The 27142-nt window shown below is 36.6% G+C and overlaps 1 protein-coding gene across 1 annotated transcript in view; it reads left to right on the forward strand.

Moving 5' to 3' along the window:
* glrbb (glycine receptor, beta b) overlaps positions 1 to 27142 on the forward strand; it is a 68560-nt gene that overhangs the window by 33675 nt on the left and 7743 nt on the right. The window contains exons 5-9 of the mRNA XM_030145830.1: positions 1667 to 1893; positions 3219 to 3301; positions 3837 to 3977; positions 15521 to 15673; positions 23044 to 23336. Coding sequence (XP_030001690.1) covers positions 1667 to 1893; positions 3219 to 3301; positions 3837 to 3977; positions 15521 to 15673; positions 23044 to 23336 — 897 coding nt within the window. The remainder of the gene's footprint in view (positions 1 to 1666; positions 1894 to 3218; positions 3302 to 3836; positions 3978 to 15520; positions 15674 to 23043; positions 23337 to 27142) is intronic.

Consider the following 27142-nt stretch of genomic DNA (forward strand, 5'->3'; position numbering starts at 1 on the left):
CCACGTTTCGACATGCATTTTGGGAGAAAAATCTGCATGCAGATGGACATGTAAAAGAGTGAGAAATTTCCTATTTTTTGATGTAGTATGCATGCCTGTGTAGAACCTTTCTACTTCTCTTCCTGTTCTCTCCTAGCGCGAAATACTACCACAAAACAGGAAACAGAACATTACTTTCAATATAGATTTGTGACAATTGCTGAAACGGCCCTTGGATGTAAATTAGAGGGGCTAGAAGCAACCTGAAGGTCCATCGCAGGGAAATAATCCAACATGTTATTTTCTTGTACTGGCGCGTGCCTGTGATGTAAACTACGTGACGAGAAAATGCAGTTTTGCGTTTTCAACCCTTTAGACGGTGACGCAAGTGTTTATTAGATTTCTACTCTGGAAGGTGGTTTCACTTTTTTGTGTTTTCAACCCCTGAAAATGCCGTTGCCGTCTTAAACAAAAGGCACACCTGATAAAATATTTTGTCATATTCACCTAAAGGTGTTGTGTAAACTGGGAATGTAAATTGTTGAAATGCTGGTGAATAACAGACCGACTTATGCTGAACTAAAATTCAGTGTGCCTTTATGTCTTTGTATCGCACATTTTTACCTCCACCAAGGAGATTATGTTTTTGCTGGTGTTGGTGTGTCTGTTTGTCCGTGTGCAAGATAACTCAAAAAGTTATGGACGGATTTGGATGAAAATTTCAGGAAATGTTGAGACTGGCACAAGGAACAAATGATTAAATTTTGGTGGTGATCAAGGGGACGACGACACTGATCTGCCTTAGCGGAGGTCTGCGCTCTCCAATTGCTTTTCTAGTTTCTTCTTTTTTCCAGAGGTATATCGAAGGTTCCTTCTGTAAACTTCTACGACACACAATAGATGTCAAATGCATCTAAAGAGCTGATATTTGAGATGTTAAATACTCCAAAGTATGCTACTGTGTTTTACTTATATGAGGAAAAGATTATTTCATGTGTAAAAACCTGAGTAGAAAGCATAAAACATCTAAGAAACTCTGAAAATGAATGCATTAAAAAAGAAAATTAAAAGTTAATTGGCTGTGAGGTCAGTACGGAAGGTGGAACTTCATTTGTTAAGTAGAAATACACACAGCTGGTATTTTGGCGGCTTTATTTGACATGTCATCCATCTTCACACTCAGCATTAATAGTCCTTCCTAACACCTGGTCCCAGAGCAGCTTGAGTCCCGCCATCCGACATAACAGCCTTAAGCCTCGCAAAGTGACACTTTCCCACCAACACTAGTGCAGAGGCTTCATTAAAAAGCTCATTAATGTGGTATTTGGTCTGTGATATCTTAACATTTGATCCTTGGACTGCTTTGTTTTCTGTATGGTGATACTTTAAAACTGTTTTTTCATAGCAGCTGTAACATATCATTCAACATTTTGAAGCAACGTTTTTTTGTTGTGCAAAAAATATTGCTGGGAAATGTGTCAAATTAAGGAAAAATTCTACTTGTGGTGGAATGTGTTGCTAAAGGCTAACATATGTATTCTGTAAAAAGCACTTTTGAAGCTTCACAGCAAATGAGAACGGAAAGTAAGAATATACGGTAGCTGATTTTATTCCTGTATTTGTCTCAACTTTCTGTATCCAAATTGTATTAACATACATTTGACTTGTCTGATGTTCAACCTAACAGGACTACAGAGTCAACATCTTCCTGCGACAGCGTTGGAACGACCCCAGACTGAAGCTGCCGCAGGACTTCAAGTCCGACTCCCTCACCGTTGATCCTAAAATGTTCAAATGTCTCTGGAAACCTGACCTGTTCTTCGCTAATGAGAAGAGCGCTAACTTCCATGATGTTACTCAGGAGAACATTCTTCTGTTCATCTTCCGTAACGGAGATGTCCTCATCAGTATGAGGTAATGATTCCTAACAGTAATAATTAAAGCCTAATTTAGCCTTAAATACAGGTGTGAACATGACTAAAGAAAGGATTATTACCTGGAGACCCTAAAGTGGTGATTCAATATCGTATCAATTTAATATCCTTCAAATCTCCAAGACAAACTTAGAACTGCACTTTGCCAACAAGAGTATAGTGTTTATAATAATTAAGAATTAGCCCATAAAGACCCAAACACCCAGCATCGACCTAAACCTTCTATTGATCTAAAATGTTTAATACCTGTTGATCCATTAATCCTATCAATACATTTCTTAATTGGTGTAAAAAACAGTTTGTCATCTTTTCATGGTCATCAGATATGACCCATTTGGACATTCAGAGGCTCCGTAGTTACCGTGGAAACACTGTCATCTTCTACAACATTGATTCACCAGTAAAACCCATGGAGTTGGATCAATGACAGTGGATGGACACACTTGGTTTATGTTCAGTTAATGATAGCTTTGACTCAAAAAGTCCCTTTGTCTTCAGTTTTCTCTGTTTGTGATATAATAACCATAAACTTTACTCTGAGCTTTTATGAACATCCACAATTAATAAATTAAATGTAGGAAAATACCTGATTTTCACTGAAAAACCACAAAATACAGATGATAATATTACAATAAATGGTGATAAATCCCTTAACGATGGTCAAATATAGAGAAGCATTTATTTTGGAACTGACGCAAAAGTAACACTGGGTCCTTATGGGTTAATTTAGAAATAATAGTCTATATTTGTCAGTATATATTGTACTTGCACACATGCAACACACACCAAAATTTAAACGCAGTCCTGAACCCACCAGCAGCTGAACATGCATGAACACACACTGCAGACGAGGAGCAGTGGACTGTGCTCAAGGGCACATTAGTCAGTAATTCCTCTGCTGGTCTAGGAAACTGAACCAGCGACCCTTCAGTCACAACTCAATATGTCAACCTTGTAGGCTGTCCCTGATATTTATCCAAAGATTCCTTGCAAAAAATGTTGAAAAAAATAAAATAAATAACACTCCTAGCATGTATATCAACTTGTTAACATCACAGTGTAATCTAACGGCAGTAGCTTCACTATTCTGTATCAGTGTAGTTTTCTCAGATATAAATCTAGCAATTTATTTGTAATTTAGTGTGACATATTATGTTTATTTTTGCAAATGCAAAAAGAAAAAGAAAGCGACAGGGGGATAAATCCACAAATCACGTCACATCCCCAGTTTATACAAACATGCAGACGAGACAAGGCAGGACATAAATAAAAGCCTGACTCTAAATCTTTGCCATCCTCCTCCAGGTTGTCTATAACCCTGTCCTGTCCACTGGACCTGACGCTGTTCCCCATGGACACCCAGAGGTGTAAAATGCAACTGGAAAGCTGTGAGTTTTCTTAAAATAATATCACCTTAGACCTCCTCATCAGCTTGTATGTCTGCTTATTAGTATTTGGCCGCTCAAGTATTTATGAGTTGGGAATATGTTTGTTGTTTTTATAAAGCACTTGTTTTGGGGTAAATGAAAGCTTTTTGCCTCTGTTTACGAGCCAATTTCAGTGGCAAACACTTAGAGAAATGGAATAAATCATCATATTTTAAGGTTGTTGAGAAAGTCTCACAGCTAATTGAGCTTGACTGTGTTTATAGCATCTTGTTTACAAAGCTGTTTAGACCAAATAAGCAAAATAACTTCAAGTCTTTTGCCAAAGCCAACTACAGAGATGGATAGGTTTCTGCAGGTCTTTGTGCATTTACATTATAATCTTGGCAGCCTGATTGATATTTCTGTGTGCTCAACATTTAAAGATGCATCACTGACACGTGTGTATCTTTCTGTACGCGGCCCCAGTGCGTATGTTTGTATTCGTGCCTCTGCGTATTTTGACTTTTGCCGTGCTATGTGTACCTCTTTCATCTAGTTGGCTACACTACAGACGACCTGCAGTTTATGTGGCAGACAGGAGACCCGGTGCAAATGGACGCCATCGCTCTGCCACAGTTTGACATCAGACAAGAAGATATTGATTACGGAAACTGCACCAAATTCTATGCAGGAACAGGTACCTTAGATATTATTCATATATAATACATCATTATTTGCTGTTGTGTTGCCCTCCTTGAACCACAAAACTTACTTTACAACTTTAACACCAACATCATTTGAGCTACACAAAATCTTTTGACTTCTATGATTCTCAGCTTTGGGTTTTTCTTTTCTCTAGTCATTAATTATTCTCACTGAATTTAAAATATTTTATTCTGTGTCGGCTTTAACTTATAAAGTTTTGTTTCTTTTTACATTTCAGTCCCAAAAATATGTTCAGGCGCCTGCCATTTGTCTTGATTATTAGTTGTGGTCAATAATGTTTATTCACTCCTGAGTTTATTTTGTCTGAAAGATTTTTTTTTCCTTGGGCTAAAATATTAACTTGAACTACTTTTTATGGTCTTGGGATTTACTGCGCATCAGTGGAAGCCGTCTTTGAACTACACAAAGACTGTATATAAATACGGAGACTCCAAGTGAAGACATATGAAGCCAAAGTTTTGCCTTTACAGGAATTTTGCTCGACTATTTTAAGGGTGCTTCGTAGAGTACAGGTTTGCTGCTTATGTCCCTAGTGGCAGGTAGAGGTACTGCAGATAATGAAAATCTGTGACCCACAAAGCAAGAGAAGAGATAGAGTTGGTTCCAAAGTACCTTCAGTGGCTGCTTACTGCTCCTAATGTCTGCTATGTGCTAATGCTAATCGCTAATGCCAATGTTAATGCTAATGCTAATGCTATGTGCTGTGTGTTGTAGGTTGGATGAAATTAATCTTTAACTTTTAACCCAACAGTGCCAAACTCATTTAACTTCAGGGGCCACATTCAGCCCAATATGATCTGAAGTGGGCCGTACTAGTAAAATAATAACAGTAGAAAAGAGTTTATAATAAAAGAGATTATAATAATGTTTACACCTACAAATTTTTATTGAAAATGTGAATAACATGAAGAATCTGAAATGTGCAATTTTAACACTATTATGTGTCTATTGATCAGCCACTGAAGCATCTTTGAGTGTCCAAAAAAGCACTGTATAAGTGTGATATATTATTATTTATTATTATTTATACATGTAAATTACAACTTACAGATCACAATGGATCTACAAACACACAAAACATTTAGTAACAGGCTGAATATTGGTAAATTTGTTCTTACTTCTCAAGATATTTCAAGTTGTTCATATTTGTTCACATTATTCACATTTTTTCTGACAAGATAGTTTGTAAATGTAAACATTTTCATGTAATTTTCCTTTTTTATACTAAAACAAAGAGAACAGTTTGGAATTATTAGTATTTATAGGTTATTATGATAGTATTTTACTGGTCTTACCTACTTCAGATCCAATTGGTCTGAATGTGGAACTGAACTATAATGATTTTAACATTTTTGATTGTTAATATCTTCAGTGTAATTTTTGCATTTCACAAATTCAGCCCACGCACTGGATTGGACCCTTTGGTGGGCCGTATATTTGCCACCTGTGCTTTAACCTTTTAATTAGCATTATCATTTTAAAACTGTTTTCTATGTGAGCCAATCATCACCAAAATGCTAATCTGCTTCTGCATTCAGTCACATAACTTGAGACTAAACAAAGAAGCCACATTTCTTTGTTTATTTATATTTATCTTATGCTATCTCCAAATATGGTATCAACTTGTGCTGCAGTCTGTATATTTCTGCTTCACTTTTAGGAAGCTCTTTGTATACAGTCTTCGGAACTAAATCACAAAGAGTCATTATTCTTGTCACTCTATTTATCACACAAGTATTAAAACACTAAGGTAGGTTGTCAGTCAAGATGTAAAGATGTAGAGAAGTAAAGATGATGAATGTTCTTTGTTAGGTAAGATTAGTTTTATGTCTTTGATTGAAATGTTTAATCTTGCTGCATCAGATCTTAGGCAGCAGCACCCAGTCTTCAACTGCAGGATCCTACTGCAATAAAACCACAGCCATGACTTTTTATTATAATGGTAAAGGCAAAGAGATTATGGTTCCTGTCAATCACACTTGATACCCTCTTCAAAGAAAAGTGAAGCTAAAGAGCTTAGTCTGCTGTAATTTTATTAACATGGATGTTATATTTGCAGGTTTACATATGAGAAACAGTTGACTGAAACCCAATACGTAAACAGTTCCGTTATACATGTAGAAACTGTCCAGAGTCATATGTTACAGGGCTAAAGGAACGGATCATTTTAAAAGGAAAAACCCAAAGCACATATAGTAATTTTGTCGAGCAAACATCGTGTATCCAGTGCCTTTCAGTGGGGAGTAATAATTAGTGTCATCCTTTGGCAGAAAAACTTAGTATTAGAGTCATAGTGAAGGTTATGTTAAGGTAAACAAACCCTGGTTAGGCAATGGGAGGGTTTGGCTCAGAAGTAAATAAAAATACGGGGGTGGGACCCTTCTGTGTGGAGTTCTGTGTGGAGTTTGCATGTTCTCCCTGTGTTTGTGTGTTTCTCTTCGGGTTCTCCGGCTTCCTCCCACCATCCAAAGACATGCACTGATAGGTTAATCAGTTAATCTAAATTGTAAGGGTGTAATGGTGCACTTGTTTGTACCGGGGCGTTCAATACAATAAAAAACGTGTACCAAACAAATACATGTAGCCTATGTGAAGAACACAAACACTCACCTTAAGTTTCCACACAAACCTTGAAGCAGAACGCACACAGTATGAGCAGGGTGGATGCAAGTGGAACCCATGTGCAATATTTGATATCCTAGACAGACGTCTAAGTGGTAAATGCACCACTCACATGCTGGAGGTTGTTGTTTTTTTGTTTTTTTTTTGTCTAGCTTTATTGAAAATATATAGGTGTACAAAACAGAGAAATTTTGAGCAAATATCAAGATGTCAAAAGAAAAATCACCCAAACAAATAAATTAAAATAATGGAAGAACTTACAGACACAAAGAAGAATAAACAAATAATAATAATAAAAACTTAAAAAATAAAGATTTAAGAAAAATAAATAAATGAATACATCAGAGAGTAAGTTCAGTCCATTTTAAAGAAATCTTTATTAACTGTCAGAGTGTTTGTGCTTTTTTTGTTAAAGATCAATTCCACTGATTTAATATATTTTTCAAATTCAATCAGAAGGACTTTAAAATTTGGGCGTGTTTTAGCATATTTACCGTCTATTCTAAATAACGTATGTCGTGTTCAAAATATGCAAGTACATTTTGAGATGTTATAGCTATATTTTCATTACATTTAGATATGAGATAGTTTTCCTTTTTAGACCAGAAGTCAGAAGAGCGCACACAAAAACAAAATAAGTGTGAAGTAGTTTCAGGATAAGAATACACATGCTGAACGTGAACCAGCGTCACAGCTCAGAGCAGCGTCACAGGTACAAAGCCAGAGTTGGAAGACCCTCTGTCTTCTCCAAAGGCTCTGATTTGGGAGCTTTACAGATTCCCTGTCAGTTATGTCAATAGAGAGAGACAAGTCGACAAATCAAGAGTGATGTGCCTGCATTGTTTGGTGTCCTTCACTATACTGAAAACGTACCGAACCAAAATTTTTCTGTATCATTACACCCCTACTAAATTCCCCATAGGTGTGAATGTGAGATTGTCTCTGTATCTCAGCCCTGTGATGAACTGGTGACATGTCCAGGGTGTACCCCACCTTCGCCCATAAGTCACCGCGATAGGCCCAGCGACCACCGTGACCCTAGTGAGGATAAAGCAGGTTCAGAAAATGAATGAATAAATAAAAATAGGAAATTTTCATATAGCATAAACATCAATTCTGGTTCTTTTTTTTAATTTATCTTTTTATGAGCAATGTAACAGTACATACAAAGGAGCAGAATTACAATGCATTCATTATACGTTGCCTTTTGTATCATTTTTCCCCATGCCCAATCCAACCCCAAGGCCCTCCGAGAAGGGGCAACGGCAGAAACAAGAACATCATAACAGTCTCTGAGCAGTAGAAAATCAAATAAGTACAAGCAGTATCAAATCTGTGATGTACAAGAATATTAACTGTGCTAATGGAAATAGAAGAAAACAAAAATAAATATAAAATTAATTAAAAAAATTAAGTCATAGCTTGTAGATACCTGTGTTTACTTTTAAATATTAGACATTACCTAGATGTATCAAATGTGACAATAATTGGTAGACAGAACAAATTACAAAAAAAACAACAACAATACCTAAACAATAATAAAATAGAGTAGGGTGGAGGTGTGAGAGATCAATCTGAAGGCAGTGTTTGTAAAGACTGAAAGTAATCTAAAAAAGATTGCCATTTATTAAAGAATTTAGTTGAGGAGCCTTGTAATGAGAGTCGAATCTTTTCTAATTTAAGAAAAAACATAACATCTCTAAGCCAAAATGAAATAGACGGGGGTTTAGGAGACTTCCACAAAAATAAGATACGTCGTCTTGCGAGGAGGGATGTAAAAGCTATTATATCAGACTCTGTTTGGTTAAAACAAGAGTCAACAGGGAGCCCAAATATCACTATAAAAGGGCATGTATTGATATTTTTCCTAAGAATATTAGTCATGATCATAAAGTAACAATTCTGGTTCTTTGAGTGACAGTGAAAATGTGCACACCTCCTTTAGGTAGCCCACATAGTCATTTTAGAGTCAACAAGCACATGCTACTTTTGGCAGATGGAAGAATCTGTGTGGTCATCTGGGTTTTCTTTATCATTAGGTGGAGGTAGATATGATGGATAACACACTCAGACTGTTTGTCACATCAGCCGGCACACATATTTTTTTCCTCCTAGATGGCAAAGCACTAAAAATATATTGTAAAAGAAAAAAAAAAAAAAAAAAAAAAAACCCAGAGAGGTGCCAGTAATGTGCATATAATCAAACCAGTGTGACTACAAAAGGACAATTTCAATAAAATGGAAAATCTCTAACAGCCAAGAGGAGGTATGACCTCAGTGCTCTCACACTTGGGAGGCACACTGCTGGCAATGAGTCAGCCTTTTAACAGGTTGCTATGGCAACCTGGCGAGACACAAAGATCACCTCTGTGTGCGACTGGTTCGAGCCTGCTCTGCGACACAGGCAGCTCTTATTTGCTGTATAAAGCTCACCCAGAGATCCCACGGGTTATTTAAACATGACTTCAGTCCATCCACTTCACCATCCCATCAGAGCCGCAAACCAGCCTCCAACGGCAGAAACACAACACAGCTGCAGGAGATCTGTGTCGAGATGTTTATTCCATACTCGCCTTACATCAACAAGACTTCCCACGGTGCTGGATCTATTAATGTAATCATTTATTTGCAGGCGTTTATCTTTATTATTGTTAGAAATAATCATCTAAAAATAGCTGCATATTCCTATTTTTGGTGTTTGAAGGGCTGGTCCAGGCCCATCTTCATATTTGGTATATTTTAATTTAGAATCAGTAAGACTGTTTACATGACCATGAACATCCAATAACTGGAAGTAATCAGATAATTGTAATAATCTGATCTGACACGTTTACATGCGCTGCAGAAACACAATAATCAAAAAAACATTGTTAAGACATTCATTCATTCATTCATTTTCTGAACCCGCTTTATCCTCACTAGGGTCACGGGGGTCGCTTGGAGCCTATCCCAGCTACATAGGGGCGAAGGCGGGGTACACCCTGGACAAGTCGCCAGTTCATCGCAGGGCTGACATACAGAGACAAACAATCACTCTCACATTCACACCTATGGGCAATTTAGATTAACCAATTAGTGCATGTCTTTGGATGGTGGGAGGAAGCCGGAGTACCCGGAGAGAACCCACGGGGAGAACATGCAAACTCCACACAGAAAGATCCCACCCCCCGTCAACTGGTGTTGGAATCGAACCCAGGACCTTCTTGCTGTGAGGCACGAGTGCTAACCACTGCACCACCGTTTCGCCCCGTGTCATTAAGACATTTTAGTTCATTATCGGATTTTTTTCAGAGTATGTGCATAACCTACATAGTGGTGGTAGAATCAAACTTCCTATTATTTGACTACATCACCTCCATTCTCTACGATTTCTTTTTTTTTCTTGGTTTAACACATACACAGATGTAAAAGAACAAAATAGATCAGATTAACAGGTATACGTTCATAAAAACATTGGAGTATTGGGGAGATATCCAGGTCTTTTAATCTGATTTATCATTGTAATAATAATAATAATAATTTAGAATCAGTGAGACTGTTAACATGAACATAAACATCCAATAGCAGGGAGTAATCAGATAATTGTAATAATCTGATCTGATGTGTCAGAAACACAATAATTAAAAAAACTTTGTTAAGACGTTTTAGTCCATTATTGTATTTAGTAGTAGTAGTTGTAGTACTAGTAGTAGTTTGTTTGGGTGTTTAATTTCTTTAAACAACAAACAAAAACAACATTTCCATTGTTCTATATACAATGCGACTGAAAGGGTTTAGGCTGAAGTAAAGACTTATTTTGCCTAGCTCTATTTACACTTAACAGAGTGTTTCCACAAGAAAACAAACAAACAATAACAAAAAATTCAGTGTTATCATTGTGAAATATAAAACAGAAGAGCACACATATTTGATTTTAATTCAGGTAAATTATGCCCTTATCTCAACTACCAATATTAACAGGGTGCGATTTGTCCAAAAAAACAGAGAGGGGGGGGTGATTTTTGTGTGAGTATGGGGGGGGCAGTTATATATGTGAGGGTGCGGCCCATAACTAACGAAACTAATGCTGGCGTGGAGCGAAAGTGAAACTTTACATACTTTCATCATCCAACTCCCAGGTTCTCTTCCTTTCTTATACAGCAGATCTCACATGAAATTTTCACAGTTTCCAACCTGTATCCACTGGACCCCCTCCACTGCTCTATGACCCCCCCCACAAATGCTGGGCCCCATGAATTTTTCACATTTACCCCCCTTTAGAGCTCCCCAGTGCATGGGGATGTTTGTGAATTCTGAGACTGCGGACAGTTTGGTTCAGGTGAATGTTAGTGCCAGTAATGTAGGATATAGGTGAAAGATAGGTTGGGGCGGTTGTACCTCAGGTGGTAGAGCGGGTTGTCCAATAACTGAAGGGTTGGCGTTGGGTTCGAATCCCGCTCTGTCCTAGTCAGTCTGTTGTGTCCTTGGGCAAGACACTTCACCCTCCCTGCCTCCAGTGCCACCCACACTGGTGTATGAATGTTTGGTGGTGGTCGGAGGGGCAAATTGGCAGCCACGCCTCTGTCAGCCTGTCCCAGGGCAACTGTGGATACATATGTAGTTCACCACCACCAGAGTGTGAATATGAGAGCGAATGAATAACACTGGTCTACAAGGAAAATGCTTCCAGAATAAAAGTAATGAAATTTTACCACACGAGAGTCACTGATAAAGAAAAATACAGTAAAAAATGCTGGTTGGCTGAACTTTCCAAGATACAGCCTTGGGTCAAAATGTGAAATTCAAGAATTAATGAGAGAATGGGTTTGACTCAAAAGGAATATTTGTCTCAGAGCTACAAGATCTACTTCAAAACACTGTCTGCACATTAGAATACATTCACTTTACAGGTTCTATTTAGTGGACGATTTATAAAACTATTATATAAATGTACATAAACCAATATATATGTGTAATAACACTTAATCATATACCTAGAAAACATCAGCAAACTGGCACTTTTGTCATTTATTTTCCAATTAATCTTGTTAAAATACATAACATTTAGCACATTTAATCTCTGAAGCAAATCATTTCTAAAAAAAATGCAGACCAGTGTAATGGGTCAGCAATGTAAAGCACTTTGGGTGTCTAGAAAAGCGCTATATAAATCCAATCCATTATTATTATTATTATTATTATTGTTATTATTATTATTATTATTATTATTATTATTATTATTAGAAAACTCACAACCTGCCTGTTATTTCAATTGGTTGGTTGGGATGTAAAAACCAGAGGAGGGGTTGATCCCACCCCTCACCCCCCCAACAAATCGCACCCTGAATATTAATCCTAGTTAATCCTCTTTCAGAGTACGTCCATAACCTACGTAGTAATGGTAGAATCAAACTTCTTATTATTGTCTTCTGCTCACGTTTGACTACATCACTTCCATTCTCTACATTTTTTTTTTTTTTTTCATATGCGCAGATGTACAAGAACAAAATAAATCAGATTAACAGGCATACATTCATAAAGACAGTGGAATATTGGGGAGGAATCCAGGTCTTTTAATCTGATTTCTTCTCATAGTCAGATATATAAAGCATATCACATTACGCTGCTTACATAATCACTTGAATAATCTGATAACTCCAGAAATCAGATAATGAAGTCGCAGTATTAATGTGCATGTAAACGAGCTTGGTGCGTTTTGGGGAGCTGCCCTTGAATACTCAAACAGCTCATAACTTTAACAAAGTTAGCTGAAATGATGTTAGCGTACTCGCACCCGTTGACCTTTTTGCCTCTTCTTCTTTGCTCTGTGTACTACTTCGCTGCACACAGCTGTGTTGTGGAGGAATAAAAGCAGGCTGATCAAATAGAGGACTGAACCGGGCTCCTGCCTTTCCTCTAAATGTCTGATGTGGATTTAATAGACCAAGTCTGTGAAGGGCCATTTCTCCCACCCGCTGTGTTTCAGATCCTCCTAAGTACACATTAGACCTCATAATGGTCAAAATGTTTAAATTGATGAAGCTGGCATGAATGCACCGTTAGTTTTGTTGCTTTAAGGTAAGACTCCTCTGGGCAGAAGGTTCAGCCTGGTGTTCAGACTCACAGTTGAACCCCAGCTATCGGAGTATTTCTTCAGTCTGTGTCTTGTCAAACTGAATGCAGGTATTCAAATGCAAAGACTTTTCAGAATAAAAGTTACGAAGTATTTTCAGGTGTTGTGCAGTGACGATAAACCACTTAAATAGTATGAGTAAACCCCTAATAAAAGTTACTCAACCCACTAAGTTAATTTATTACATGAATATTTGTGAATAAGGTAAAATTAGATAAGATAAGATAAGATAAGATAAAAAAAAGATAAGATAAGATTAGATAAAATAAGATAAAATAAGATAAGATTAGATGAGATAAGATGAAATAAGATAAGATAAGATAAGATGAGATAAAATAAGATAAGGTAAGATAAAATCAAATAAGATAAGCTAAGATAAGATTAGATAAGATAAGATATGGTAAGATAAGATAAGATAAGATAAGAAAACCCTTATTTGTCCCAAAATGGGGAAATTGTAGCGTTACAGCGGCAGAGTACAAGAGCAGCAGTGGAAAAGAGTTCCAGGATCAAAAATATTTAAGATAAGTAGAATCAGAAAAATATAAGAAATATAAAAATAAACCTAAACATAGAGTGTGCATCTACCTATCGCAACCTTTATCGACAGAAACTAGAATAATACTCTCTTATGTACAGTGAGTGATTAACAGTAAGTGACTAAAAGTATTGCACAGGGTGACTGCAGATGAATGTATATGTTTACGTTTTTACTTAGTTCTCACTGAATCTTAATTTTACAATATAAATGTTACTTGTTTTTAATTAATAGCTATATCATACTGGAAGGTCTCAGAGCATGTGTGTGTGTGTGTGTGTATCTGCACAATTCTGAGAAATTGAGATGTTTTTAACTGGCTAGTTTGGTACCGACAGTTGAGGAATAGTCCCATCTGCACATTAAATATCTCGGTAAGTTGATAGGAACAATATTTTTGGAGATATTAGTCATTTTGGAATATAATAGCCTAATAATCACGTAGCTCGGTTGACCAGAATAGCAGTACCACGCTGCAAGACAGGAAAGTTAAAAACAGGAATGATGCATTTACTAATTTCAATCCCTAGATATTGTTATTATTGTGACCTGTAGTTCCCCACAGGTCAACGCGCTAGTATAAAGTTATTTTTTTGAGTGCACCTGATTCTACTTTTTCAGTTTTAGCTGTGTTATGAAGCTATTTTCTCTTAAATTACCCCTGTAAAGTGAATTTATTTAATCGTTTGGAACTGTTTCTCCTTCTTCGTGCAGGGTACTACACTTGTGTGGAGGTTATCTTCACCCTTAGTGTGTTTGTGTGTGTATCTGCACAGTTCTGAGAAATTGAGATGTTTTTAACTGGTCAGTTTGATACCGACAGTTGAGGAATAGTCCCATCTCCACAGTAAATATCTCGGCAAGTTGATAGGACCAATATTTTGGGAGATATTAGTCATTTTGGGATACAATGGCCTTATAATCACGTAGCTCGGTTAACCGGAATAGCAGTACCACGCTGCATTAGGGGTGTGTACTGGCAAGAATCTGGTGATACGATACAAATCATAATACTAGGATCACGATACGATATATCACAATATATCATGATACTGTTAAAAAGGCAATTTTTTGTTTGTTTCTTTTTTTTCAAAGATTATTTCCTGGAAGAATATAATTACACCAGAAATATGCACAAATACTAAACACTAGGGATGTCCGATATTATCGGCCCAATATTGGCATAAAAATGTAATATCAGTGAATATCGTTATCAGTTTTTTGCCTATCATTAAAACCGATAAAATAATGCCTTGATTTCGCCGGCATTTACCGACACGTAAATGAAGCATTGTTTGTAGCTGAAAGAAATGTGCAGTTTTCAAAATTGTACAGTAGAGTTGCCACACTGTAATAGACTCATGGAGGGAGGGAGAGAAAATAAATAAATATACCATTTTTTCCACAACTTAAGTTGAAGTATGTATTCTTTGCACAGACAGTGTTTACATTTTGAAAGCCTTGTTGCATTTGAGAATGCATCCAATGGGGCATCACAAGAAAATTAGGCATGATGTGTTATTTCCATGACAGGAGATATGTGATGTTACCTAAAATTAGTTTAATACCCCACATATATCGGCAGCGGTATCGGTAGATGTTGGAATCGGAAATTAAGCGTTGGACAATATCGGCATATCGGTTTTTGCAAAAACGCCAATATCGGACATCCCTACTAAACACGTTTGTATTTGATCAGAACAGGATCTAATGTAATATCACAACATTTTTCTCTTTCTCCTAGTTTCCAAAGGAACTAAAATGTGTCTCTCAGACAGTTAAAGGAGCTTTTAGGATCCTTCAAATTACCATTATGTAATAAAACAGTGTTAAATAATAATAAGTAAGATATAAACAATAAAAAAAAACAAAAATGAACCTCAGCCATATCTGCATTTGAATAAATACCTAAAAATATCGATACAGCACTTTTTAATATCGATACAGTATTGCGAAATGAAATATTGTGATATATTGCAAAACCGATATTTTCTAACACCCCTACGCTGCATGACAGGAAAGTTAAAAACAGGAACGACGCATTTACTAACTTCGGTCCGTAGATATCAGTATTAATATGACCCATAGTTCCCCACGGGTCAACATGCTAGCATAAAGTTATTTTTTCAAGCGCACCTGACTCTTCTTTTTCAGTTTCATAAGAAGCTGTGTTTGCTCTTAAATAACCCTTCTAAAGTGAATTTATTTAATCATTTGGAACTGTTTCTCCTTCTTGGTGCAGGGTACTACACTTGTGTGGAGGTTATCTTCACCCTTAGGCGACAGGTTGGTTTCTACATGATGGGTGTTTACGCCCCCACGCTGCTCATCGTAGTCCTCTCTTGGCTGTCCTTTTGGATCAACCCTGATGCGAGCGCTGCCAGAGTTCCTTTGGGTGAGGATTATTTTCAGTCTATTGATCATTTTAACCATCTCACACTGGTGTCACAAGGACATCAGATGTGTAAATACTTCTCACTGTTCGGGTATTGGCTGTACGTGAAAGGGAAATAGGTGAATGTGTCTGTCACCAAGGTAATTTGGTGTGAAATCCTAAAAAAATTTTGGCATAAAAAGACATAAGGAAAGATTAGGGGGGTTGTAAAGGCAGATCTCTCTGGAGGATTTGTGGGTTTTTCAGGATCACTGACAGTAAGGCCTCACTCATCTCCATCATGACTTCATCAATCACTCTGACAGCATGAAGGACTTTATCAATCAAGCATGGTCCGATACACACCGTTGTTTTGTATGTGATGAATCACTGTGTTACAGCTGTAATTGACAGAAGGGACACACAGCAGTGGACCATTTTATATATCTGTTCCATTTTTCTGCATACTCCTGCTAAAAAACAAACATCAGGATAAAAAAAATCACATGTCAAATGCATTCATTGCTGCAATTGATGAATGCAAGAAACAGTAGCTGCTTTTGGTACGTTTTTCACATGTGTTGCATTATCAGGATCATTGAAAAGCATTAAAAGTCATTAAATAGATTTTGTGAAAATTAAGGCCTTAAATGGCATTAAAAATTATTACATTTGACGTCCAGAGGCTTTAAAAAATTCAATGCACTTGAAGGGAGAAAAAAAAGCATTGTTATTCACGTTTTATTTTGATTATGTAAATATTTAATAATTTTGATTGGAAGTATAGTGTGATGATTGACAGGCGGAACCCTTTAATTGGCTATTGTTTATGGCCAATACATGAAGTCATCAACACTGGATGCTTGGAATGTAACGTGCTGTGAGCGTGCTCATGCTGTGGCGAAAGAGCGGAGGGAATATTAGCAAATGTCAGAAAAATGGGAAAATGCAAATTTCAGCAGAAGTGTTCGGAGGAGGAACTGTTCAGAACCTGGTTAAAGCCTGTCGAAGGTAAACTGGCACACTTCTGTATATAAAACTGTATCTGCAGTAGGACATGGGCATTAAATTTGTTTAAAGTGGCATTAAAAAGCATTAAATTAGATTTGCTGATACCTGCAGAAACCCTGATTATATTAAAATGGTAAAGATCCCACAGAGCGGTGAAGTCCCACCCCCTTTAGCGGTGCCCAATGAGACCGAACGTCAGAAAAATATGACTGGTAATCAATGGCGGGAGACAAATAATTGCTTGAATTGTGCCACCATCTACACATATGATATTTGGCAGTGTAAAATATATTTGTCTAAGTCAAGAGAGTCACAGTTTGTGGCTAAGATATTCAAGTAACATCTATTTTGTAAGAAATAGCTCAGTAGACTTCAGCTTTTTCTGGACATGATGCATGTATTTCACCTTGTTCTTCAGGAGTTAGGTGAACAGGTAAGGAAAAGAGGCAAAAATCACTAAAAATCCTGTCAATTTTATGGGGCAGGGACATATACACTGACCCAGAACAGACTGTGGAAACAGAAAGTTACAATTTCATGACTGTCAGGACTTTCAGGTGTGTAGTCTTTCTATTCATGTATTCTCAGTGTGAAATATCAACAGTTTTACAACAAACTGCAACTTTCCTGACTTGGAATTATCTTTTAAACTGACAAATATCATTATGTTGGATGACGTAGGCCTAATTCAAAGCAGATATATATATTAAAAAAAATACTTGTCTCTTGCCACTGACTATATAACACAATTTTTCTGCAACTGGAAGGAGCAGGACCTTGTCTCTCTATTCAGCTCTGCAAAACATATTTACATTAAACTGTTAAAAAGGATAAAATTGGGATTCGCAGCCTGTCACTGCTTCAGATTTCCAGGGTATACTGCCTAATAAAATATTTATAGATAATACTAAAACCTAAGAAAATGTGAAATAAAGCATCTGCTGAGCTGTTTTTGGTAGATTCTACCTTTATTTGATAACAGATAGATGTTGGAAGATAGAAAATACTGATAAAAAGCTGGGTATTGGACCTGGGAGTCGCTACTCAGGGCATCGTTAACCCTTGTGAAAAGTGCACTAACTACTCTGCTCTCACATCACCCTCAGACAGTTATTTTCACTGTTAAACTGTAATGAAACAGTGACATTCTGCCACATACATGTTCTCTGAAGGCTTCCACTAAAAACTGGATGCTGAAATCTAATAATATTTGAAGCATGCAGGGTTGGGGTCTGACAGCTGGAAATGAGAGCAGGCTGTTTCTGCTCAAACCTTTTGTTAATCAGTGTGGGCAACAGGGTTTGTTGAGGAGGCAGAGGGAACGAGGAGGCGCTCAGCTGGCCAACGGGGCACACCTGATCCCTATTAACCCAATTAATGGAGGGCTGTGCAGAGCTGCATGAGGAGCAGCACTGTTTTCCAAACCAGGGGAGCACACAGTTCTCCTCCCAGCCCGGGGAAGATCCAGCCAGATTACCAGACTGTAGAGCGTGAGCCTCCAGGGAGACACGAGAACAGTGTTTTACTGGTGCTGCTTCATTCACATTGTGTTTGTTGCTTATTTGGGAAAAAAAATCACAGGCAATAACCAGAAATGATTTGTAAAGTCCCAGTTGCTACCAGTAGTGATTGTTGGCAGAGACATGCTGTCACAAAGCTTTCACCAAGTGGTTTCAGGGCGAAGTCAAGGGAAGGTTAACATCTGGTCAAAAAAATGTAATTGCAACTAGAAAAGCACTCAGAGCGCAGACCTCCACCAAGGCAGATCAATGTGGTCGTCCCCCCCCCCCCCCCCCCCCCCATCACGGCCAAAATTTAAAATTTAATCATTTGTTCCTTCTGCCAGTATCAACATTTCTTGAAAATTTCATCAAAATCCATCCATAACTTTTTGAGTTATCTTGCTAACAGACAAACAAACCAACAAAAATTTTTATATTTTTCATTTAAAAATATTTGAAACTACATTTTTCCCTTTGTGTATGTTTAAGATGGCATTTAGACCTTTCCAATTCTGTGTAATATTTGTCTTAAACTCGTCTGGTTCAAAAGTTATGATTCAAAAAGCAGTGGGCTGTCCATCTGTGACGCCCTTGACCGCGCCCTTCACTTATTCAACACACATTTCATCATGTCTTTATTGTCACCATTTGTTTTCTCTTGCATTGACATGTGAAGTTAATTTGCATGAATAATTTGTTTTTGTATTAATCGTTAAGCTTAATTCAAAATTGTTGAATTGTGTCTTTTTTCATGAAATTCTGCATATTTTCCCTTTAATAAAAAAAAAAAGACCATTGCGTTAAAATGTCTTATTTCAAGTAAAATTATCTTAAGAAAATTGTACTTACCAAGTTTTCTTAGCAAAATATACTTGTTTCAAGTCTTCATTGTAAGATTTTTTTTATCTATGGTGTATATATGTATATATGTCAGGGTAGAGACTGCGATCTGGTAGGATCGGCGATTCTACCAGTAGAAACTCCGATCAGAGTCTCTACCAGTAGAAACTCCGATCAGAGTCTCTACTGGTAGAAACTCCGATCCGAACCCTAACCCTAACCCTAACCCTAACCCTAACCCTTCTACTGGCAGGATCGGAGTTTCTACCAGTAGAGACTCTGATCGGAGTTTCTACTGGTAGAATCGCCGATCCTACCAGATCGCAGTCTCTACCCTTACATATATATACTGTATTGGGGGTCAGTCCACCTCAGTTCACCCAATAAGTTAAACCCCACCTCCTCCAATTTAGATGAAATTTGGTGTATGAGTAATTCATAGCCAGAAAAGCCGAACTATCAAATTTTAACTTTATCGGACCAAGGGTATTTGAGATATCACAATTTAATTTTTTCACTTTTTTGTGAAAAATGGCATGTATATGTATGTATCAGCAAAACTGCGAGTAAAACTTTCTTGAGGGCAAACAGTTACTGTTTCCATCATACTCATCTCCCAATAATGTAGCTGGTTTTGTTTTAAATATTGCTTAAAATTTGTTGGAATATCTAAGCGGGGTAGCTCAAGATGAAAATTCTTGGAACAAAAATGATCTTTCAAGATAAAAATTCCAGATTCAAGTCAGTTTATCTCAGTCAGATGTTCATTTTTTGCAGTGTACACATGTGTGGGGTAAGCCTATATCATGCAGACAATGTTTCCATACTGGATTATTTCACTTACAGACTAACATTGCACATGGTGGAACTGCCATGTGAAAGTCAGTTTGTACTCGACTTATGTTCCCTGGAAATATATGCAACCCTCTTCTATTTTCAGCCTTTGTGTTATATGTCAGTGCCATCAGACAGTATTAGAAAAACACCTTTGTCCGACCATGAGTGCATGGATATGATAATTCATTGTTATCACACTTTAGTTGCTTTCTCCATCCTCCCTCCAGTCGTTTATCACCACTTTCATCCCATCATCACCCCAACTCCTCCTGGAAGCCTCCTCTGACTCCTCTCTAAATGGGATCAGTCCAGGTCAGTCGACACACTGGTGCTGGACTACTTTCATTATTACACTGTGTGTGTTCGTGTGAGGGGTTTTTTTTGTGTTTGTGTGTATACATCCAGGTGTGCAACTATGTTTTTTTTTTTTTTTGTAAATTTTCATGTCTGCACAAGTCGATTTATCCCACAGTGGGGAAGTGAAATCATCTCAGAGCAAAAATAGAGGAAGACTTCCTGTTGTCTGTTTTATCTCTGATGTGAAAGACAGGTTTATTCTGTACAGCAGCTGAATAACTCATAACAGACAAACAAAGCAATTTCAGTATCACTTTTATGTTTCTGTTTCTGGTAATAGATGGGTTTTCAGGATGACAATGCTCTTTTTCAAAGCTCGTTGAAATCCACTGAGAAAGGGGCGGCGTGATTAGAAAGTCTGAACCCTCCGTGAACCGCCGCTTGATGAGTGACCGTAATGAGGCCTTGAGGCAAAACCCATCGGTCATTCCAATGCATTTATTGTCTCTGATGAAGCATTACCGGACAAGAAGGGGAGTGAACACTTTCGCTGGGGGCGAGGAAGCCCTCTTAGGACCAACTGTAATTATTTTCACTCTTGCTGAGAAGAATTGCTGCTGTACGAGGGGAATCTCTAACCTGTAATCCTGTTGCAATCAGAGATAAAAACAATTTAAAGTCACTCTGTCATTAGAAACTGCCGGAGCTCTCGGACTCATCCTATAAAAGAAGTAATAGACTGATCATTAAACCTAATTGCATTCAAGTTGTCAGAAACCCTTTGTGGATACAAGCATTTTATTATAGTGTCGCTTTTTGCAAGTTCGGGGATTTATTTGTTCGCTATTATGTGCATTAAGGTGGGAATGAATCAGAAATGGAACAAATCCCAAACTGAATTTTAAAAAAATGTAGGTTGGTTACACATGAGCAACAGTTAATTCATGCTATCACAGTTTTTAACCATTAAAGGGGTCATATTTTGCTAAATCTGAGGGAAAAGGTGGTCAAAACAAGTGAAATATCTGTCCATCCAGCAAGAAAATTTCACTTGACTAGATTTCTCATTTAATTATTTGACAGGGACGATGCAGTCAAACATAGACTACAAACAAAAAGTTTAGGTTATTTCTTTTTTTTTTTTTTTTTTTTGGCTTTTTTTTGGGTCATTTTTGCCATTTGTAAATAAAACTAGGTCTGGTCATTGAAAAAATGTGTTTCAATTCAATTCACACACAAAAAAGTAAAAAGCACTGTGCAAGAGTCCCAACTGAAAAAAATAGGCCAGAAATTAAAAATGTCCTTAATTTTTTGTTTGTATTGTAGCTTGCAGCTGATGTGATGCATATGGAGTTTATAACTATTAAAAATTTCCAACTCCTGTCCCTAGTGTCCCTTGAATTAAGATTGTTTAATCTAGAAATAAGCATGTCTACAGATGTATCAACACTTAAAATAACAAATTAACTCTGAAAACAAGATAAATTATCCAACAGTTCAAAATCTATGTTTTGTTTTGTTTTTTTTAAATCTTGGTAAGAACCAAATAATTTGCAGTGGGGAAATTATACAGGTAACAGCAGTAACATACAACAAGCAATGTTCAAATGAAGTCATGTATCTGTATGTTTGTTTTTGTTTTTTTGTTTTCTTCCATGACTTCTTACTACCTGTTTTATTTCTAAGGACTAAGTAAAATTACTTTGTCTTGTTGCATATCTGAAATAAACTAAAGTAAAAAAAAAAAAATTAAAAAAGTGCAGAGAAAAACACAGGTAGAAAAACCACAAATGAGTGAAAAATGAAAATATAAAGAGAAAAATAAGAAATTTGGTATTTATGTACACTACAAACCAAAAGTTTAGGATATTTCTTTTTTTTTTTTTTTGGTCTTTTTTTGTCATTTGTAAATAAAACTATGTCTGGTAATTAAAAAAATGTGTTTCAGTTCACACACAAAAAAGTAAAAAGCGCTGTGCAAGAATCCCAACTGAAAAAATAGCCCAAAAATTACAAATATCCTTAACTTTTTGTTTGTATTGTAGTTACAAGCTTGTAGCTGATGTGATGCATGTGGAGTTTATAACTATTAATAATTTTCAACTCCTGTCCCTAGTATCCCTTGAATTAAGATTGTTTAATCTAGAAATAAGCATGTCTACAGATGTATGAACACTTAAAATAACAAATTAACTCTGAAAACAAGATAAATTATCTAACACTTCTAAATCTAAGTTTGCTTTTTTCTTGGTAAGAACCAAATAATTTGCAATAGGGAAATTTCACTGTCACAATTTTTGTTTTTTCGTTTTCTTCCATGACTTCTTACAACCTGTTTTATTTCTAAGGACTATGTAAGATTACTTGTCTTGTTGCATATTTGAAATAAACTAAAGTAAAAAAAAAAAAAAAAAAAAAAATGCAGAGAAAAACACAGGTAGAAAAAACCACAAACGAGTGCAAAATGAAAATATAAAGAGAAAAATAAGAAATTTGGTATTTATATACACTACAAACAAAAAGTTAAGGATATAAAATTTTTTTGGTCATTTTTTTGCCATTTGTAAATAAAACTATGTCTGTTCATTAAAAAAATGTGTTCAATTCACAAAAAAAGTAAAAAGCACTGTGCAAGAATCCCAACTGAAAAAAAAAGCCCAAAAATGGAAAATAAACTAAACTTTTTGTTTGTAGTGTAAATAAAGATTTAGAATTAAAAATTAAGTATTATTTCCATATTTACATCATCATGTGACATGTGCGCTAAACCACTCGTTAAATAAAAACAGAAGGAATCATGGGACATCTAGAGGAAATACACATACATTCACGATGCACAGTAGTTGTTTTCCACTGAGCTCCTCCTCTGTTCTCCAAGGTTACCTGTCCGTCCTCTCATTACAGGGATCCTCTCGGTGCTTTCCCTGTCCTCCGAGTGCACCTCCTTGGCCTCGGAGCTTCCTAAGGTGTCCTATGTCAAGGCCATCGACATCTGGCTCATCGCCTGCCTTCTGTTTGGTTTTGCCTCGCTGGTGGAGTATGCTGTGGTTCAAGTGATGCTCAACAGCCCCAAACGCATCGAGGCAGAGAAGGCAAAGATAGCATCCAAGGAGAAGGCCATGGGAAAGAGTCCGTCCACCAGGAACAACACAGTCAACGGGACCGGGGGGACGCCGCTCCACGTCAGCACCTTACATGTCAGTGGATCTGGTTTGATACGTTCAGTGTGTGTGGCGTGTATGTGTATGTGGGGGTGTGGTTTTAGTGATTACAGGAGTTAGAAGAGTGATAAATGAGAACACACAGAAGTATTGTTGGCAGTTTAGTTTGTTGCATTAATTTACTTCACATGACACTGAAAAAAATCCAAATCGTACTGAGTGAATTTTTCTCATTTCTAGTCAAAATATCTCATCACACTACTACTAGTGGGTCAAAACTAGGGATGGGAATCGTTAAGAATTTAACGATTCCGATTCCATTATCGATATTGTTTATCGATCTGATTCTCTTATCTTATTTCACTGGGTGAGGGAATAAAAGAGCACAAACAGGTGTGTTTGCATTAACTGTCTTTTAAATTTCCATCTCTGCACAGAAAATAGAACATATACAGTTTGTACAAATAATAATAACAGATGATGCTGGCCTAGTTCAGGGATGGGGGAGGGCGTACAGTGAAAGTGAAACTAAAGACACTTTACTAATTCCTCTATTGCTGCATTTCTACTACATGGAACCGACTCGACTCGGCTTTGCTTGTCTCCCGTTGTTGTGCACCTCATTTCCTTTCCCTTCTTACCTTCGGAAACTTATATTTGAGGAGTTACGACGTTTGTTGCCCGCACCGGAACCAGAACTGGCCCGGTGTTCACTCTGCCGCTACATTCACAGGCGTTGCTAAGCAGAGTATCAAATACGTGACATTCCTGTAAATGATTCACATGCTGTGGACAAATGTTTTAGCTTATTGGAGGGATTCCACCCTTTTGAAGACATGGAAGCTTTGACAGTGTTCCAAGTAAGTGGACCTGGTGTCGTCTGTTTAGACCGTTTCTGCCTCAACGCCATGTTGGCTACGTTCTGACCAAAACAATGCAGCGTACGTGTGACATCATCGCGCATGCGCAACAAAGGCAGAATCGATAAGCAGAATCGTTAAGCAGGCAGGCAAACGATTCCAAAGAATCGAGCTACTGGGAACCGGTTCTCAAAAAAGAACCGGTTCTCGATTCCCATCCCAAGTCAAAACACAGTAATGTCCCCTCAGAGAGCGAACTTTAATTGGTCGCCATTCCAACATTTATTTCAATATAAAGTAGTTCCTTGTTTTGGATAATCCCTTATGGTCCAACTAAAGCAAAAATGAATTTAAAAGTAAAAATGTGGGTCATTTAGCAACACTAATCTGTCAAATTGTCTCTAAAATACTGTGTTTTGACCCTTGTTCAATCATCATCCTCATCATCATCATCTTTATTTCCAGACTCAGGAGTCCATTTAAAAACAAACAAACAAGCAACAAATAAAATAAATTAAAAAAAAAACAGTTTGAAAACACACAAATAACATCACCAATATTATAAAAGACAACTGTATCAGTGTCGCCACAAGGATGACTGGTATCGCACCGAGCTATGACTGGGATTTATCAACAGCATAAGGATGGAATTCTGAGAATCGTTCAATCAACAGATAAATTTGTACATTAAGTTTCTCATAAGAGCCTGAAAAGGGTTAACTCCTGCATTGAAAAATAACTCACTTACACTAGACAGTACACTGTAAAAATCTAAATCTTATCAAGTGTATTTTTCTCAAATCTTGTCAGAATATCTCATCACACTTGAAATAAAACATAATCACCTAGAGTAACTTTTCAGTGAGATATAAGAACTTATTTTTAGACAATAGATCTGGAAAATCTTATTTCAAGAAATCTTACCAAGAAAATTTTCACTTGTTCCATTGGCAGATTTTTTGCTTAATTCAAGATTTTTTTTCTTAATTTAAGCAAAAAATCTGACACTAACGCACCCGCATGCATGACAATTTCACTCATGCCCACCCCAGTTGAGAATCTTTGCTCTAAATCAACAATGATGTCAGATCAGTATCAGGTATTGACTGATAGGCACATTCCCAGCATCGGTATCGGCATCAAAACCGAAAAAGTCAGATCAGCGAATCCTTAAACTGACTTCTATACAGTCGCGGAAAAAATTATTAGACCATCTAAAGTCATCAAAACAATGATTATGCAATCAAGTACTAACTCCTGTGTGTATCATGTGACTCAAACAGACAGAAAAGAAAACGCAGAATGTCTAAAAGCACTGTTTTTGTCAGTACAATGCCATAGATATTGATGTAAGAACTGAAGTGATTTTGGTTATTGTCAAGAAAACATGGAAAATGGATAGATATCAGCTCTGAAATTAAACTATTTTAGTTGCTTTCATTATATTTGTCCAAACAAATGTACCTTTAGTTGTACCAGGCATTAAAATGAACAAGAAACTGAAGAAAACAAGGGTGGTCAAATAATAATATTTAACTGAAATCTTGCCATTTTAGATATTTTAAGATGGAAAAGTCATCTCTAAAATCCTAGAATGTACAGAAACCTATTCAAAGTTGATGACTTTCTCTACAATCTTTGCATTTTCTCATATGACATGAATAATATCTGATACCAGCTGTGCGTTATATAAAAATCCTATCCCCAGAGGCTTTTCCTATTAATCATCAGGCTTCAGACTCTTCCACAGCCTCATTGTAATCCATTTGATTGATTTCTGTGCCTCCATGATTACAATGTGAACAGGAGCTGCTAGTTGCTAAAACAGCCTGACTTTCAGTGACTTTGCATTGTCACAAAACTGTAAATCAAGTAACAGCTAGAACAGTGGTGGAAGTGTAGCCTGCAGCAAACGGACTGTGTTTGCATCAACAAAGACTGATTTTAACCGGAAAGTAAACTGAAAACATGTTTGTCTTGTGTGGCCATACCATATACATTTTATCACCACACCAAGAGCATGTAGATTTAGTTATGTTTATATAATTAAATTGCTTTTTGCTGTTGTGGTGTGAAATCTTTTTAAGTTTCCTGCTTGTGGTGACTTGATTTTAATAGAATTATCTCTAATAGGAGCATATAGTGATATAGATTAATGAAGATGTGATGCATGCTATAATAACACTGGTCAACAACAAATTTATTGTTGAAGTTTTTTGAGCTGATTTAGGATCATTTTGGTGTGCTGAATCCAAAAATCACATTAATTTTGCTCAATCAGGTCAACTTTCTGAACTATGCTACATATTGGCTTTTTAACATTTTTGCTTACATTTATGGGCATTTTCACATCATATGATACAAAATTCTTTCATATTTCTTGCAATAAACGAGTTCTGAAGATTTTACTTTTGCCAATTTATGATTAATGTTTTTTTTAATATTACAGGTGAATGAAATGGCTTCGACTAGAAGATCTTGCAAAAATAAGCCTGACGTATTCTGCTACATCTGCGGTGAATACACCATTGTACCTAACAGGAATCAAGTCACAAGTTTCATAAAGTGTGCTTACCAATCTTATTTTGGTATTAATTATTATATTTTGTGAGAAGATCAAATTTTTCAAAATCAAATTAGCAAAAAAACCTGACCTGATTGAGAAAAACAGATGTCATTTTTGGATTTAGCGGTGCAAAATGGTCCTAATTCAGTTGAAAAAACCTAGACAACTTGCAGAAAACATTTTTTTTTAACCCAGTGTAATATGTTAATTTACATACAGAATGTAATGCAAAATAAAGACAACAAACCCCACCCCTTGCACTTATTGTAGCATATTTTGACATCGATCCACTCTTTCATCCGTATTCAATATTTGTTAAATATAAAAATTATATATATATGTGCCAAGTTTTAAGTTAACTGAAACAAAATTGATGTGTTTTATAGACATTTGAAATTTCCCCCATTATAAGTAAA

The sequence above is a fragment of the Sphaeramia orbicularis genome, chromosome 10 (genome assembly GCF_902148855.1).
Source record: "Sphaeramia orbicularis chromosome 10, fSphaOr1.1, whole genome shotgun sequence".
Classification (NCBI taxonomy): Eukaryota; Metazoa; Chordata; class Actinopteri; order Kurtiformes; family Apogonidae; genus Sphaeramia; species Sphaeramia orbicularis.